The sequence below is a fragment of the Vombatus ursinus genome, unplaced genomic scaffold, assembly GCF_900497805.2.
Source record: "Vombatus ursinus unplaced genomic scaffold, bare-nosed wombat genome assembly UNPS02015129.1, whole genome shotgun sequence".
Taxonomy (NCBI): Eukaryota; Metazoa; Chordata; class Mammalia; order Diprotodontia; family Vombatidae; genus Vombatus; species Vombatus ursinus.
In genome coordinates, this window is record NW_020954907.1 from 1,775,392 (window position 1) to 1,791,619 (window position 16,228).

Genomic DNA, 16,228 nt, shown 5'->3' on the forward strand with positions numbered 1-16,228 from the left:
TTTTGGATGCCCTGATAATTTTGGCTTTATACTATCACTAATTAATATCTAATAACACAACATAGAGTAGGGTGAGATTTATCACTAGACATATTGGATGTAAATCAGTATTTCAAGAAATATTCTAGATAGTTTTGACTTCTCAGCTCTAATTAGATCATAGATTTTTATCTTATAATTGCATTAGGAATAGAATATCGGTCAGCCCTGCCTTTGTTGATTTCTTATGTTTGCATTATTGGCATTTTTAATCAGTTGATAAACATTTATTAAGCACCTATTATGTACCAAGTACTGTGTTAAGTGCTGGGGATACAAAGAAAGGCCCCCAAAGAGCTCACAGTTTAATGGAGGAAACAACACACAAACAACTTTGTACAAACAAGCCACTGACAGGATAGAATTGGAAACAGTCGACAGAGGGAAGGACTAGTATTAAGAAAGATAAGAAAAGCTGCCCATAGAAGGTGAGATTTCAGCTGGGTCTTGCAGGAAGACAGGGAAGCCAGAGGGCAGAGATGGGGGTAGAGGGGTGGGGTAGGGGACACATTCTAGACATGGTGAGCAGTCAGAGAAAATACCTGGAGCCCACAGATGGAGAGTCTTGTTTGAGGGACAGCAAGGAGGCTGTGAACTACTCTGTCTTACAAGGTTTAGCTTAGCTGAACCTATGTGACAGAATCTGTTTAATCAGGAACATGTAAACTACAAGACAATACAAAAAGTTAAAAGTGAATGAAGGAGGGCCCCCTGCCCTGTGGAACTCCCTGCTAGTCTTCTGTCAGGTAACCTTCCATATTATATGTGACCCATGACTGTATCACATGTGTGCATGTGCCAGTAACAGAACATTTGCTCGATGTTAGGAGAGCTTGATTCTGTTATTTTTAAATAAAAAATAGACATCCAAGTTCCAGTACTTTCTGCCTGCACCCCACTTTGGAGCCCCCGGCTGTACAACACACTAGTGGCCTTTCACATCACAGGTCCTTTAAAATCTCCTCACCCATGAAGGTCACAGAATACTCTCATTAGCTTTCCCCAAAATCCTAAATAGAAATTAATTCCCCACTCACAGCTATATAGAATTAACCCAGAGAAATATAACTGCACACACTAAATCCATCACACATGAAACCAAAAAGAGACCTCGGTACTTCATCTAAAAATGATCAAATAATTTGATATTTTGAAAATAAGAACTTCAGTGGGTGTTTCCTAACAGCTTCCACAGCTATAAAACTGGTTGGAAGAAAATAAAGAAGATATAATGTGTTACATTAATTATAAAGGGGTTCAGTAGCAATATAGTTCATGGGATGATAGGGCAGGAAAGGGCCTTCAAGGTCACCTATTCCAAATCCATCAAGGTCAGATAAAAATTACCACAGGAGATGAAGGTCCAGGGTTCAATCTGAACTCTTTTCAGCATTGGAAGCAGGATAGGGATTTAATATTCCATGTACACATTAGTTCAGGGACAGAGGGCAAAATATGAATACCAAAAACTGGTTGACTAGATGATTAGTTAGTAAGGACCAAACTGAGGGCAGTGAAATCAGGGATGGAATAAGGGTCAAAACCAGGTATTATAAGAAGATCCAAGAGGGGGGCTGATGAGAAGCACAGACAAAGTTTAGGGTCCAAGAGTTTAGAAGAGAGGGGCGGGGTTGGGCTAGACAAGAAATAAGAATGTTAACTTGCCACACACAGGTTCGTGTGAGTAGTAAGCCTGGTCAAGTACTGACTAGTTCTCTAATCCCAAATGACACCCAAAGCCTTCGTCAGCTAGAGAACTGTTCATACCACTGCTGTCCTCATCAACAGCCCCAGAAACGATGAGGCAAGAGAAGTCCTTCAACAATTCAGAGGCATGAATGATGTGAAGTACCTGTTAACCCTTCTCCTTTTCCATGCATCACTGCATCTTCCTCATCATACCAGCACTAAAAATGGCCCCAACATAATTTCTACTGTCCTTGACCATGCCATATCTGGGGGGGGGAGGGGGGGGGGGGTGAGAAATGGAGGGAGTGAGCATTATCTAGCAGGTACAGGGCCACTGTGAACAATGGAGTAGGGAATAGGGTAGCCCAGGACAAATGCCCATGAACAAAGTGAGCTGGAGATGACAGCCCATTAGCCATATTGCCTGAACAATGGAGATGAGGCCAATTAGTAAATCTGCCAGTTGCTTTGAAAGTTTGTTGTGTGGAGTTTCTGTATACTCAAACAAACCTGGTCTCACATTTACAAAGTCCCCCAGAGTTATATGTATAGCTGTCTGATGATTGTAAGCCACACTTTGTTTACATGTAATTTATCTTGTAAACTGGTCTGTTTCTACTTCTATGAGGCACAAGCATAGTTAGTAAGTCAACAGGGATTTATTAAATGTTCACGGTATGCCAGGCACTGTGCTGGGTACTGGAAAAACAAAGAAAGGCAAACAGCTCCTGTCCTCAAGGGGCTCACATTCGACTGGTTATGTACAAGACACACAGTGAGAAGATGGAAGATAATCTCAAGAACAGAAAGCAATAGCAGCTGCGGTACTAGAAAAGGAAGGAAACAAGCATTTATTAAGCTAAGAGCTTCACAAATATTATCTCATTTAATAATAATAACTAACATTTATATAGTGCTTTCCATGTGCCAGACACTGTGCTAAGCACTTTATGAATATAATTTCATATGATCCTCACAACAGCCCTGGGGGGAGGTAGGTGCTATTTTTTAATTACCATTTTATAATTAAGAAAACTGAGGCAAATGGAAATTAAGTGACTGGGCCAGAGTCACATAGCTCACAAATATCTGAGGCAGGACTGGAATTCAGGAATTCTTGACTCTAGGGACAGTGCTCTATCCACTGGGCCACCTAACTGTCCCTGAAGAAAGTGGGATCAGAGGTGAGTCTTGAAGGAAAAGTCAGGAGAACCAAGAGGCAGAAGTGAGAAGGGAGAGCATTCCAAGCGAAGGCAAAGAGATGGGGGATGAAGCACTGTGTGTGAGGAACAGGACACCGGCCTAGACTGCCGAGCTCACGAAGAGGAGTAAAATGTAAGGAGACTAGAAAGGTAGGAAAGGGCCACGTTACTAAGAGATTTAAGTGCAAGATAGAGGATTTTATGGTTGACCCTAGAAACAAGAGGAAACCACAGAATTTACTGTGGTATGGTTAGACCTGTACTTTAGAAAAAGAATTTTAGCAGGTGATGGAAGACGGATGGATGGATAAATGGAGGAAGGATAGAAAGGACAGAAGGAAGAAAGGAAACAATCATTTATTAATGGACTGGATTAGGAAGAGACATGAGGCAGGGAAAGGAATTAGAAGCCTATGGCAACAGTCTAAGCAAGAGGTGAAGAGGGCCTGAACTGTCTGTGTAAATGAAGGGGAGACATAAGAGAGCTAGAGTAGGTAGACATGACAAGATCTGGCATTTAACCTCGGTCAGATTCAGATTCTTCATCTGTAAAACAGGGATAATAATAGTACTTGCCTCCCAGGGTAGCTGTGAGGATAAAATGAGATATCTGTGAAGTACTTTGCAAACCTTAAAACACTATATAAATGCTAGCTATTATTATATGTGGGAATGAATTAGAGTCAGGAGTTGAGGATGACTCTGATACTGTAAACCTGGGTGACTGAGAGGATGGAAGTGTCCTCAACAATAAGAAGAGTTCAGGAAAGGGTGGGTTTGGAGGGAAAGACAATGACTTCTATCCACTCTGAACATGTGAGCTTGAGCTGTCTAAGGGACATAAAATTCCAGATTCTAAAAGGCAGCAAATGATGTGGTACTGGAACACAGGAGAGAGTCTAGGGGCTGAATCAGTATCTCTGTTAATTACGTGCACAGATAAGTGAAAGCAAGGGAGCTGATGAAATCACCAGATCAGATGGTACGGACTAAAGAGAAGAGAACCCAGGACAGCATGCTGGGGCACTCCCATGGTGAGTGGGTGTCACATAAATGAAGATCTAGAAAAGGACACTGAGAAGGAGTGGTCTGATAGGTAGAACCAGGAGAGAATACTGTCATAAAAACCGGAGAGGAGAGGGGATCCAGGTTAGGTGATCAATAGCATCAAATGCTTTGGAGGACAAGACAGATGAAGACTTAGAAAAGGCAATTAAGAGATCAATGGTAAGTTTGAAAGCACAGTCTCAGAGAGTTAAAAAGAGCATAAGAGGAGAGGAAGTGGAGACAAGTAGTACAAATGGCTTTCCCACAGTCAACAAGAGTTAATTAAGGGCTTGCTACAAACCAGACACTGTGGCAATCATTGGGAACACAAAGAAAGGCATATACACAGTCCCTGCCCTCAAGGGGCTTAGCAAATGGGGGAAGAAATGGGAGAGAAAACATGCACACAACTATGTACATACATACAAGATATGTATATGGGGTAAAGTGGAGGCAAGGAAAAGGAAAAGCAGAAAGTAAAATGTAAGTGGAATCTTTTTTTTCCTCTTTACTTTTTGAAGGTAATCAAGACTAAGTGACTTGCCCAGGGTCACACAACTAGCAAGTGTCAGAGGCCAGATCTGAACTCAGGTCCTCCTGACTCTAGGACTGGTGATCTATCCACTTTGCCACCTAGCTGTCCCAATGTAAGCTGAATCTTGAAGGACATATCTTCCAATTCTGAATCCTCTAAACCTAGCTGTGAGTTTACAAGTGTGGATTCAAGAAAAATTTCTAAAAAAATACTACCTCCGGAGAAGATTACATGTAGCTTGATCACCTAGACCATTAAGTTCATCACAGGCTAAAAGCAAAATAGGATTATTATAGAATTATGTCATTAGATCTTGATAGCTAAACAAACAAAAAAGAAAGTTTGTCATGTTGCAACTAGCAACAGATTCTATTGCCTAGAGGAAGCCCAGATTCCCTCTACCTTTCTCTGCTCAGGTGTCAGAGTTCTCATGGGAAAAGGTGACTGAAGTTCCTTCCCTGTGAGCCCCTGACCTCTAACAGCTGGACGGAGACTCCATTACTCCTCCACTGTGGAGCACAGCCAGCTGCACACACATTGAAGGAGAGAGCCAAGGAGGCCACTGATGAAGCTGATACCATTTAATCTGATGGAAAAAACATGGATTCTTATGTCCTTTTCAGTAGTATGTAGAGTCCGGAGAAATGTTTCAGGAACTTAAAAGGCATATACAAAAGCTAGAAATTGGGGGCAGAGGGAGGGAGAAGAGAAAGTCAGGGCCTAATGACTGTACCATTTTTTTACAAAAAATGTAAAAATCAGCAGTTGTAAATGGCAACAGAATATTGGCAAAAAGTTTCAGAAAGCCACAACATACCCGCATTAAAAATGACCCAACAACTGAACTGGGTGTCAAAGCAATACATTTTAAAAAAAATCAAAACCAAGATATTTATTATGGGGTAATAAGATGAGGAAATAAATTCTTTATTATGGGGTAATTTCAGAGATGAAAGGCAGAGAGGACAGAATGGCCTTGCAGCAAGAAACACCCGGGTCCAAGTTGTGTCCCTGAGACCCTGGGCAAGGCATGTAACCTCTCAGGACTCCAGGCAACTCTGCCACTACAGAAAATCTGCTGACCTGTGTTGGTAGAAGGAGCCTCCCCTCTGGAATACTCCTCTACCCCATCCAGCTACCACATTACACGTCAAAAGCATTAACCTACATTGATGGCATGAAATGAATTTCCATCACTCTCAGTAATAAGAATTAAGAATACAACTACCTTCTAATCTTTGAATTTTAGCTTTCACAGAGATGACAGTTTCAAAAGGTGAAACCCTCAACTCAAAGCATGTCCCCGTCAATGTCTCAATGAAGAGCTCCATAGTCTCGTAGAAAGGAAGCTTGTAGTAAAATGGTCCTACGTTATCTTCATTAAAGAACGGAGGTTCTTTCTTGTTAGCCATTAGATTGACTTTCCCGATTCCTTGTGGATATGCTGTAGACAATTGTATTCCAGTTCTAGCCAAATTAGCTCTGAACATTGGCTATGTATCTTGTTGGTCATGTTTTGAGTGCTGCACCTAAAACATAAGAATAATGGTATCAGTCCTATCTCAAGCCAAGCCCCTCCTTCCAGAACTCCTGAGCCTGCGGCTTACACTCACTTTTTAGACACCCCTAAACCCACTGGCTGTACCACTTTACATTCAGAATGAACCTTCCTGCAGAAATGATGAGTAGGCTGGTTTCCAGAACTATGCAAGAATAGGAGCCCTGGTTTCTCTGGATACTGTGGACAGGAGGCAGAGAGAGAGCTACAGAGAGGCTCAAAGAATGGGTGAGAACCCTGGGAAGTCAGACAGCTAGCTAGGGCTGTGGCAGAAGGGGAATGACTGCCACAGCAGCAGGAGGAGAGGGAGAGGCACTGGGGGTACAGGTTATTTATGTGCCCAAGTCATTTCTAAGCTAAATGTTCACAAATCGGATGGCTTTTTTTTAATCCAAAACTGAGGGGGCTGGAGTTTAAGGAAGCCAACAAGGTTCTCAAAATCCATGATCAGGATTTGGGGGGCACAGAGGGACACTGGAATTAGCACAATGCAAGGGAGAGAACACTGGGTTTTCAGGTCAAAAGACAGGAATCAAGACAATGGCTCTGAGACCTTTGTAAGTCTCTTCACAGCTGCAGTTTCCTCATCTGTAAAATGAAAGAGCAGGACTAGACTGGACCTGAGGTCTCTTCCAGCTTTAAGGTTTTTGATCCTGATTCAATGATTCCTCCGGAATCTCTGAGGGTCGGGAAGCTTTCATTTTTGTTTTTGTATTGTCAGCACCTTACAAAAAGCAGGTACTTACTAAATGCTTCTTGAGTTGAATTCTATAAAATTCAAGCAATATCAAGGGGAAAAAAAGGATCTAGTGGGAAGAGTGCAGGATTTGGAGTCAGAACAACTGCATCTGAATCCTGGTCCTACTATTAGGACCTTTGCGAACTCTGGCAGGTCACTAACCTTGCTGAGCCTATTTCTACATCTGTAAAATGAGAATGTCCCAGCTCTAAAACCCTTAAGCCCCTTTCCTCAGGAACTAGGAAGGGGAAGACCTATTGTTACCACACTGCTTTAAGCTTGACTTTTTGGCAGGATGTTAAATTCTACATACAATGACCACAACCAGTAATCTGCCACAGAAAAGGAAGGACACCAAAGACATCTGTAATCTCTAATTAGCAAGAAAAAATCCAGGAATGGAAGAACTCACCAATGAAATGGGTCCAGAGGGAGAAGAGCAGTGGTCCAAACAGAGAACCTAGGCCGTACTAAAGCAGCCAGGATGAGGGAGCTTCAACCAATGAAATAATAAAGGACAAGTACTTATGTATGTCAAGAACTAAGAGGTATCAGTCCACTGACAAGAATGCAGAAAAGAGGTCATGGAGAGTACCTAATCCCAAGCACAGGCAGCAGCATTAAGGGGAGGTACAACTTCCGCCATATTACTAAATGAATGTTCAAAGTCAACATTTTCCCTTAAAATGGGCTCCTCCTCTGGCTTTCTGAATCCTGTGCCAAAACCACTCTCTGCAGTCAGCTTCAGTCACCCTGTGTTCTGTTCCTGACATCACATTTCAGGAAGCACAAGAGAAAGGAACAGAGTATATACCATAGGACAGGGGTGGGGAACCTGTGACCATGAGGCCACAAGAGGCCCTCCAGGTCCTCAAGTGTGGCCCTTTGACTGGCACTTGAGGACCTAGAGGACAAAGGTTTCCCACCCCTGTCATAGGAGGATCCATTAAAGAAATGGAGCATGTTTAACCTGGATAAGAGAAGGCTTGATGGAGAACATGGTAGCTGTCTTCAAATATTTGAGGGCTGATGTGTAGGAGGATTAGATCTATTCTTTCTGACTTCCGAGGGCGGAACTAGGAGCATGAAAGAAGGTTCAATGAAGAAAATAAGGCTGGATGTGAGGAAATGCTTCAAAGGAGGGGCTACCTTGAGAGCCACCAGCAGGCTCCAAAGTAGGAAGGATTGCTCAAGAGGCAGTAGGCCCCTTGACTGAGGCCTTCAAGCAAAGGCCAGGTGACCCTTTCTTAGATACGTTAAAGAAAGGGTTTTTAATTATCTGGTGGATCAAATGGCCAACCTGGATATTTTGTGATTCATTGACTGTCAACTCTCTCTTGCGATTCTCACTAGTAGCCAAGTCTTTGACTACACATTTGAAAACTTCTTCCTTTTCCCTTCCTACTGCCAAAATCCTAGTTCGCTCTTAATTCAATTCAATTAGAAGCAATTTATTGAAAGCATACTATATCCAAGACACCACTGGTAGATGCTGTGCTGGAGAAACAAAGATTTAAAACAAAAATGCCTACCCTTAAGGAGCCTAAAATCTAATACATGTACACAGTGAAGGAAGGACTAGAAGGTAACATTTAGTAACCGCCTACTACTACACTGTGCTAAGTGCTTTACAAATATTATCTCATTTTATCCTCACAACAACCTTGGGAGGTAGGTGCTATTGATATCATCCCCTTTTTTACGTTAAGGAAACTGAGGCAGCCAGCAGTTAAGTGACTTACCCAGGGTCACAGAGCTAAGAAATCTCTGAGGCTGGATTTGAACTCAGGTCTTCCAGATTCTAGACTCAGCACTCTATCTACTGCAACACCTACCTGTCTTTAATGAATGAGCATTAATTAAGCACCTATGATGTGCCAAACACTAAAGATACAAATACAAAAAAATGAAATCTGCCAACGAGATCACCCAGTTCAATCCTCTCTACAGTACTGCCATATCAATCTTCTGAACGAACAGTTGTGTTGATGTCCTACAGGCCCTCCAATGTGGCCCCACTTTGCTCCAGCATTTTCATTTTACTCCTTACTTTATGCTCCGTGGTCCAGACAAACTGAATTACGGTTAGTGAGATTCGTCTCTAAGTTTAAATCTATGCCAACATCCTTTATCACAAGGATTCTCAACCTCTTTTTGTATCACGGACCTTTGGCACCTTTAGCAATCTGGTGAAGCCCACGGACCTCTTCTGGGAATATTACTGTACTTTAAAATGCATACAATAAAATACATAGGATTACTTTAAAAAATTATATGGACGGCCCCAGACACTTGACATTTACTAGCTGTGTGACCCTGGGCAAATCACTTAACCCCAATTGCCTCACCAAAAAAGCAAAAAAAAAAAAAAAAGTCATATGGAATCATGGTTACCAAAATATTGAGGAAAAAAAAAGTTCATAGGCCCAGCCTAAGAACGCTTGCTCTATCAGTATCATATCATTAGGGTTATTTCTACCATGGATGTGTGCTTCTTTGATGTTTTAATAATCTTGTGAACATGGGATCGACTGTACCCAATGACTCAAATGTTCACTAGTTCACAAAGTATATTTGTTTCTTTTCAGAATATGCCAATTCATTAAGTAGACACAGCACCATTATAAAAGTATTATTAAGGACTATAACTTAGCAAGGAAAATAGGAACACTGTGGATTGTGTCCTGCTAGATTCTGGTCTAGGAATTACAGTATGAGCCTGTAGAGTTTTGCCGGGTCTTTCAATTTCATTTTTATTTTAGGCAAAGTTTTTTTTTTTTTGTGCTATTAAAAGATATGCAACCCGACTTCTGATCAACCAAATGGGGGGGGGGAGAGGGAGAGGACCCTTTAAAGAAACAAAATGATGGGGTTTTCAGAGATGTCCTGCCATCATCACCATGAAACTTGCTTCTTTAATCCATCTCCCTATTACTAAATATCTACCTGAGTCTGATTCAAAGATGTATTACTCAGGGCCATTAGTATACTTTTTGTCCTTCCTAAGCAAGTATTCCAGTTGTTTATGCATGTATTTATTTCATCTGCTCTTGATGGCCTTGCTTCTCACACTTCTCTGTGACCCCCTCAATACTCAGCTTAATGTTGTGCACGTGGTGGGCACTAAATCAAGGCTGGTTACACTGACTCGATGGTAGTGAAAACACATACCAGATGGGCAGGGGTTGGAAGAACAGAAGGAGGGTCAAGAAGAAAAAGAGGCAGAGCAGCGAAAGAAATGCAAAAGTGCCTGGGAATGCTCCCATGTGCAGCACTAAAGATGAAGGTTCATAAGGAAGATGCATAAAGTGGTGAGTAAAAGGGGGCGCAGACACAAAGGACAAGGGAAGGGAGCGGCAATGTAGAAGGCAAGCTGAGGAAAAACAAGCCTCCCAAGGGGTGTCTGCATTCTGCAGGCCGTGCTGCACCAAGCAGATGCCATGCTGAAGCAACTCCCAGGTTTCAGATAATTACCTGAAATAAACAACTCAGGTTTGCTGTTTATCCTTTGTGCCTTCTGACAGAAGCATTTGTTGGGAAGGTTTGGGGGTTGGTGGATAGAAAATTCAGTGAAAAGTAGCTGGTTAGATTTACGCAGAAAGTCTGAGTGTATATAACCAGCTTCCTCCTATCCAGGTAATAATGCATGACTTAGCAATTAAAAACTGCATAAAGAAAGTGAAAAGCTTTCTTTACCTAAACTTGAACTTAAAAAAACTTCTTAAAGAAAGAAGATGTGGCTCAAGTTACCAGCTTCCTCCTTAACGATTACCTGGTGACTTGATCCCTAGGGTGGCTTGACATCCAAGTACTCTGAGCTATCCATGATGCATGGCAACAACTTGGCTGTGAGTCCCTGCATTCATCATGGGCTTTGAGAGGGTTATGGAAAGAATGTCTAACAGGAGATTCTGCTGGAGGTCAGGACAGATGAGTGTAACAGGCAGACCTCCCCTAGCCTGGGTAGTGTGCAGCAGCAAGAAACTAATGATTACCCAACTGTCTTGGTCTCCAGATTTCTCTTCCTAGCAAATCTAGAGGGACCGATCATACTCACTTGAGGACTGAGACGACTGTAACAGCTGAACAAAACATAAAATAAGGAAAGGGGAGGGAGAAGCCCTGGGCCTAAATAATCCCAAAGCTGACTAGAACCCCAAAGCATCAAACTGTTTATAAATGGAGCTTGAATACTTGAGAACCCTATATCCCCCAACCTCAAAAGTTTAAATTTGAACACTTTATTATAGTAAAATCAGCAAAATGATCCAGAAGGGTGGAGATCCTGTAAGGCTCAAGCGGCTGATGGCCCTGACAGAACCCATGACCCCAGCCCCAAGGAGCAGAAAACATACTTTCTCATGCAAGCAAGGTTATAAATGGCAACTGGGGTCTATAGTACTACTGGGTAAAACAGGTTCTTTGAGATTGATCTAGAAGCTTGGCTACCATTTCTAACAAACTGAAACTGAACCCAACCCTAAGTCATTCACTGTCTGAAATGCCCTTCAGCCTTTTCACTGGTTGGTTGTATGAATTCCACCTATCCAACAAGTCTCAGTAGTCTGTGAAACCTTCCCTGATCATGGCAGCCAAGAATGTACTCTCTCGCCACTAAATTCTTTCAGAATTTGTATTACTTGTTTGGCTCTTTCAGTAAATGTGCATTGTGGAACATCCCTTCATATTGAGAGGCTTTACCTACACTTAAATAATTTATGGGCACTGTTGTTGTTCGTCGTTTCAGACTCTTCCAGACCCCACTTGGAATTTTCTTGGCAAAAATACTGAGAGGTTTGCCATTTTCTTCTCCAGCCCGTTTTTACAGAGGAGGAAACTGAGGAAAAGAAGGTGACGTGACTTGCCCAGGGTCACACTGCTACTGTGTGAGACTAGATTTGACTTCTGGCCCAGAGACCTATCCACTGTGCCATCTAGCCACCTCTATGAGCACTGAATGGACATGTCAGGAGACATCTGGATTCAGATCCTGGCTCTAAAACCCACAAGCTTGGGGCAATGCACAGGTCACAACCCTAGAGCTTCAGGTGCCTCATTTATAAAATGGAGGTAATAATTAATTACAACAGACAACATGGACCATTTTAAAATCTGCAAAATCCAGAAGCTCCCAATAACCTTGTGAAGTAGTTCCTACTGCTATTAATAGATGCATCTTACAGATGGGGAAAATGAGACTCAGCAGTAGGAGAATCTGAATGAAAGTGGATATCAAGAACACTGGTATCACAGAATTACACACTTTAGTAACTATTCATTACTTTTCTCCATCTCCAACTAAAAAAAGGCAGAATCTATCTTATCTGTAAATACTCCCAAAGAAAATTTTCTCACCTTTCCCCATTCTAATTGTCAAAACAATAATCAGAACCAGCAAAATAAGACAGCCAGGTACAGTGGAAAGAACTTGGGAGTGGAGCTGGGAGGATGGAGCTGGTTCAAATCCCACTTCCAGTAGGTCTTGAATAAGCCTCAGTTTCCTCTTCTGGAAAGTCATAGTTTTGGGATCATATGGTCTCTGGGTGTCCTTCTAATTCTATGAACCCAAGATTCTAAGTCTTAAGCCAACATTTCAGCAGGATGGAAAGTAACCAACCATTATCCTCCACGTCAAGTTTTTCTGTTAATGATTTTCATCAGAATACTGGAAGAACTTCTGCTGGTCCCCACTGTTTCAGCTTAATAACCCTAGACTTTTCCCTGCTACCTTTAAAGACCTCAGGAGAACCCTAAGTTCTCCAAATCTCCAAACTGGACATTTTACAGTTAGTTTAAAATATCCCTGCTGCACTGGAAATCTCAGGAGAGGTGGTTTTTATTCTTCTTATTCAGGACTACTTTCAGTCTTACTTTCTTTATAAAGAGGCCAATGAAGTCCTTTGTATAGCCCAGAGCAAACCCGTTAAGTCACAGTAGAACTGCTAGGGAACAGGGGTGAGATCATTCAACCGAATTGCACATTCAGCATCTCCTAAGAGCAAGGAAGGCTTTGTGCTAGGCACTGGGGATAGAGAGAACAAGCCTGCCATAACAGAAAGAGGATTCCATTCAGAATCAGAACTGGTTTCAATACTACCTCCGATGTGGCTGTAGGACCTGGGGGGGGCAGTTTCCTCATTTGTAAAATGGGGGATAACTGCACCATGTACCTCACAGGGTTGGAACCCTAATGCCCTGGAAAATGGAGTGTTATGGTTTGCTCTACCCGCTCAGATGTCGTACATCGCAGAAGCAGGGCATTCTACAGAGGCAAGTAAAGGAGTCCAGGCATCCAGGCCATCCTCTTGGACCTTTTCGACAAAGAAGGTCCAGGGCAGCCTGCTCTGAATAACCAGGCAGATCACCTCTTCAGTGGCTTCTGAGGTAAAAAGAGGTGGTTGAGCTAGATCCCCTCTGGGGTCCTTTCTAGCTCTCAATTACTCAAGAAATCTTTATTAAGTGCCTCCTAAGTGCAAGGCTCCAGAAGCATCAGAATGCACCAGCTGGGGCTCTGTGCTGGCTCTGACAGTCCCATGCTTTGTGTGAAGGGAATGCACCGACCTTACCCTCTCTGGAGGGCGTCTCCACACTGGGTGCCTCCCGAACAGCTGCAAACACAGGCGGGACCACAGTGCAAAGCCATCACTGCTCTAGACACCGGTGATTGGGGCCCAGTGAGAGCCTCTGCCCTCGCCCTCAAGAGACCTGCACTCCAGAAGGGGTGCGGGAAGCAAATACCGGGTAAGGGGCTGAGGAGAAGGGCTCCAGGTAAATTTCAAATTCCTGAGGTTCCCCAGAAACTCGCTAGGAACGCAACAGAGTGGAAGTGCCCGAGGGCAAGAAGCCCAACGTGGTGGGAAGAGCCCAGGCCTCAGGGCTTCGGCCTGATGCTCCCCGGGCACCCTCTCGGGAAATGGGCCGAGTTGCCCCGCCCTCAGGGGGCTTACATTCGCCGCGGGGAAGGGACACAGAGAACACAGCGGGGTCGGGGGTGGGTGTATGCTTGGTTTGGGGAGCGCACCCCGAGGACAGGCCCTGAATCTTCGAGCCTGCGGGGGCTGAGCCTGGGCAGGGTCGCGATCCCACCGACTCAAGGCGGGAGCGCCGAGGGAGGGGCTGCTGGAAAGCAACCGCGGGTGACAGTCATTTCAGATCATTTGCAGGGCTGCGCCCCCTCCTGCGCCGCGACGCCGAGGACCGGCCCGTCCGCAATGGAGGGGCTTTTCTTACCCGGGTACGTTATGGGCAGATGCAGGGCAGGGCCTGTGACTTCACGGGCACTGACACTTCTCCTACTGTATGCAGGTATGTACTGTATGTACCCAACGGCGTAAAGCAGAGTCCTTTCTCACGCTCGGCTTAAACAAGTGAATGGAGACTACAACTTTTGAGTGACACAGGCGTCCTGGTTGGGATTGTTCTAAATGGACAAAAGGTCTCCCCATCCCGCTTGTCGGTCAGAATTAGACTCCATGTACGTGAACTCTGCAAGCTCCAGGGAATAAGCAATATGAATGTACATCCCCTAACTTGTTTGCCTCTTTTAACCAAACTTTAAGGTCCACACGGAGGTGCGAGCCTCAGTTTCCCCACCATAACCGTCAAATGACGAGTTTCTGCCGGGGAGACAATGCTGGGCTGGCATCTGGGTTCAAATATAGGCCCCGTACGGCCTCAGTTGGCCAATCGGTAGAATGGGGCAGGCGGCTCCCTCCCTCCCGGGCCAGAGGCGAGGAGCGCAGCGGGAGGGCTCGGGGAGGGGGGGGGGGGGGGTGGCGCGCGCCTGCGCGGCCGGGGGCGGGGGCGGCGGGGGGGGGGGGGGCTCCCTGGCGCGCCCCGGGCGGCGCCCGGTCGGCGGGGGGGGGGGGGCGGGGCGCCCCGGGGAGGACGGAGCCGAACCAGGGCGGAGGGAGAGGGGGAAGGGGCGCTCACCTGCGCAGACCCGCCGCGGCGCTCAGGACTCGTCTCCTCCTCAGAAGGGAGAGGCGGCGAGACAGCCTGGGGCCACCTGCTCCCCGGGTTTAGTCGCCGGCCCCATCCAGCCCGGCCCCCCGGCGGAAGCAGCCCTTCGGACACTCAGCTCTCGGTTTCGCTCCCGGAGCGGAGCAGGAGGGGGGCACCGGCCAGGCCAACTCTCCAGCCCACTCCCCGCTCCCACCTACCCCGTTTGTGACATCCCTTACCAATCGCGGGCCCGCGCTCACAAAATCGTCCAATCAGCACCGGGCTGGGGAGGGGCTTCGGTGACCAGAGCGGGCGGTTGCTCGAGTACTACCTCGGCGGCTGTTGTCGGTTACGAGAGGCCCGGATGTTGACCCTCCATTGCTAACAACAGAGGGCACATGACCGGGCGTCGCTCGCCCTGAGGTCAAAGGCCGTGGGTGTTGAAGGCAGGTGGTTGTAACGCAGGGAGTGGGCCTTCCGACTTCGCTTCTGGTCGGAGCTGATCCCCCTGCGGGTTGGTGACCTCGGCTTGTACTCGGGGACCCTCACTTTCCAAGCTGGGGAGGCAGAGAGGGCCAAAGCAGCGGCCGAAGAAGCTGTCGTGGCCGGGGCCTCCTGGAGCAGTTAGCTGCACCAGAAACAACCTTTGACCTTGGGGTCGCACACCCTTCTGTGGTCTCCGTTACTTCATACCTGAAATTGAGGGACTCTTTTTTTTTTTTTTAAAACATTCAGTTTTTTAAAATTTTAAGTTCCAAATTCCCTCCTTTCGTCCAGCCCCTCCCCCACCCATTGCAAAGGCCCGCAGTATCACACTGGACACCCGGGAAGGCTTGCAAAACTTACTTTGAATTTTGCTAGATGAGTTCCAAGGTTGCTTTGCGTTCCCAAAGCGCTTTACAAATATGATCTCATTTGTTCCTCACAACAACCCCGGGAGGTGGGTGATAGTGATCCTTGTTTTACTGAGGAGGAAACTGAGGCCCAGCGTGACTTGCCCAGTCTATCAGGATCCTATCACACGACTGGCTTTAAGCATTGGCCAGCTAGCTGTCTCTTTGGGTTTCAGACCCATGAACCCAGGAAATCTACACCTCCCTCATCCCAAGAAGGGAAAAAACTCTTTTAAGGACTTGAAAAGCAAGATATGCAAACGCTGTAATGACTTGTTGCAAAGCACTTGCTCAAACAGGAAGTTAAAGAAATGACTCACTGGAAACCACAAAGAAAACCAACATGCTGGCAAAATAAAACAAAAAACCCATCATGGTCAAAACAAGTCTTAAAGAGTGTGCCAAAGTTTTTTTTTGTTTGTTTTGTTTTTTTTTTTAGCATTTCATAGCAAGATGATGGAGACTCATTTCCTCTCATCTCTTTCAAAACAAAACACATTTAAATAAAATATAATGAAAATGGCCTAATATCCAAGCTAGATCAAATACACTTTCATTGTAGAGTTAATTAGCTACTCTATG

General features: G+C 45.0%; 1 protein-coding gene across 3 annotated transcripts in view; it reads right to left on the minus strand.

Annotated features, from left to right (window-relative positions):
- Window positions 1-15,864, minus strand: part of ZFAND4 (zinc finger AN1-type containing 4) — a 54,672-nt gene extending 38,808 nt beyond the window's left edge. The window contains exons 1-3 of one of the 3 annotated variants that reach the window (XM_027846318.1): window positions 15,600-15,864; window positions 14,993-15,446; window positions 5,741-6,041 (exon numbers count right to left, since the gene is read on the minus strand). In XM_027846318.1, coding sequence (XP_027702119.1) covers window positions 5,741-6,002 — 262 coding nt within the window. In that variant the 5' untranslated portion in view covers window positions 6,003-6,041; window positions 14,993-15,446; window positions 15,600-15,864. Of the gene's footprint in view, window positions 1-5,740; window positions 6,042-14,741; window positions 14,938-14,992; window positions 15,447-15,599 lie in introns of those variants that run through there. The other 2 variants (XR_003567724.1, XM_027846319.1) reach the window with 2 other exon arrangements.
- Window positions 15,865-16,228: the final 364 nt, after the last annotated feature.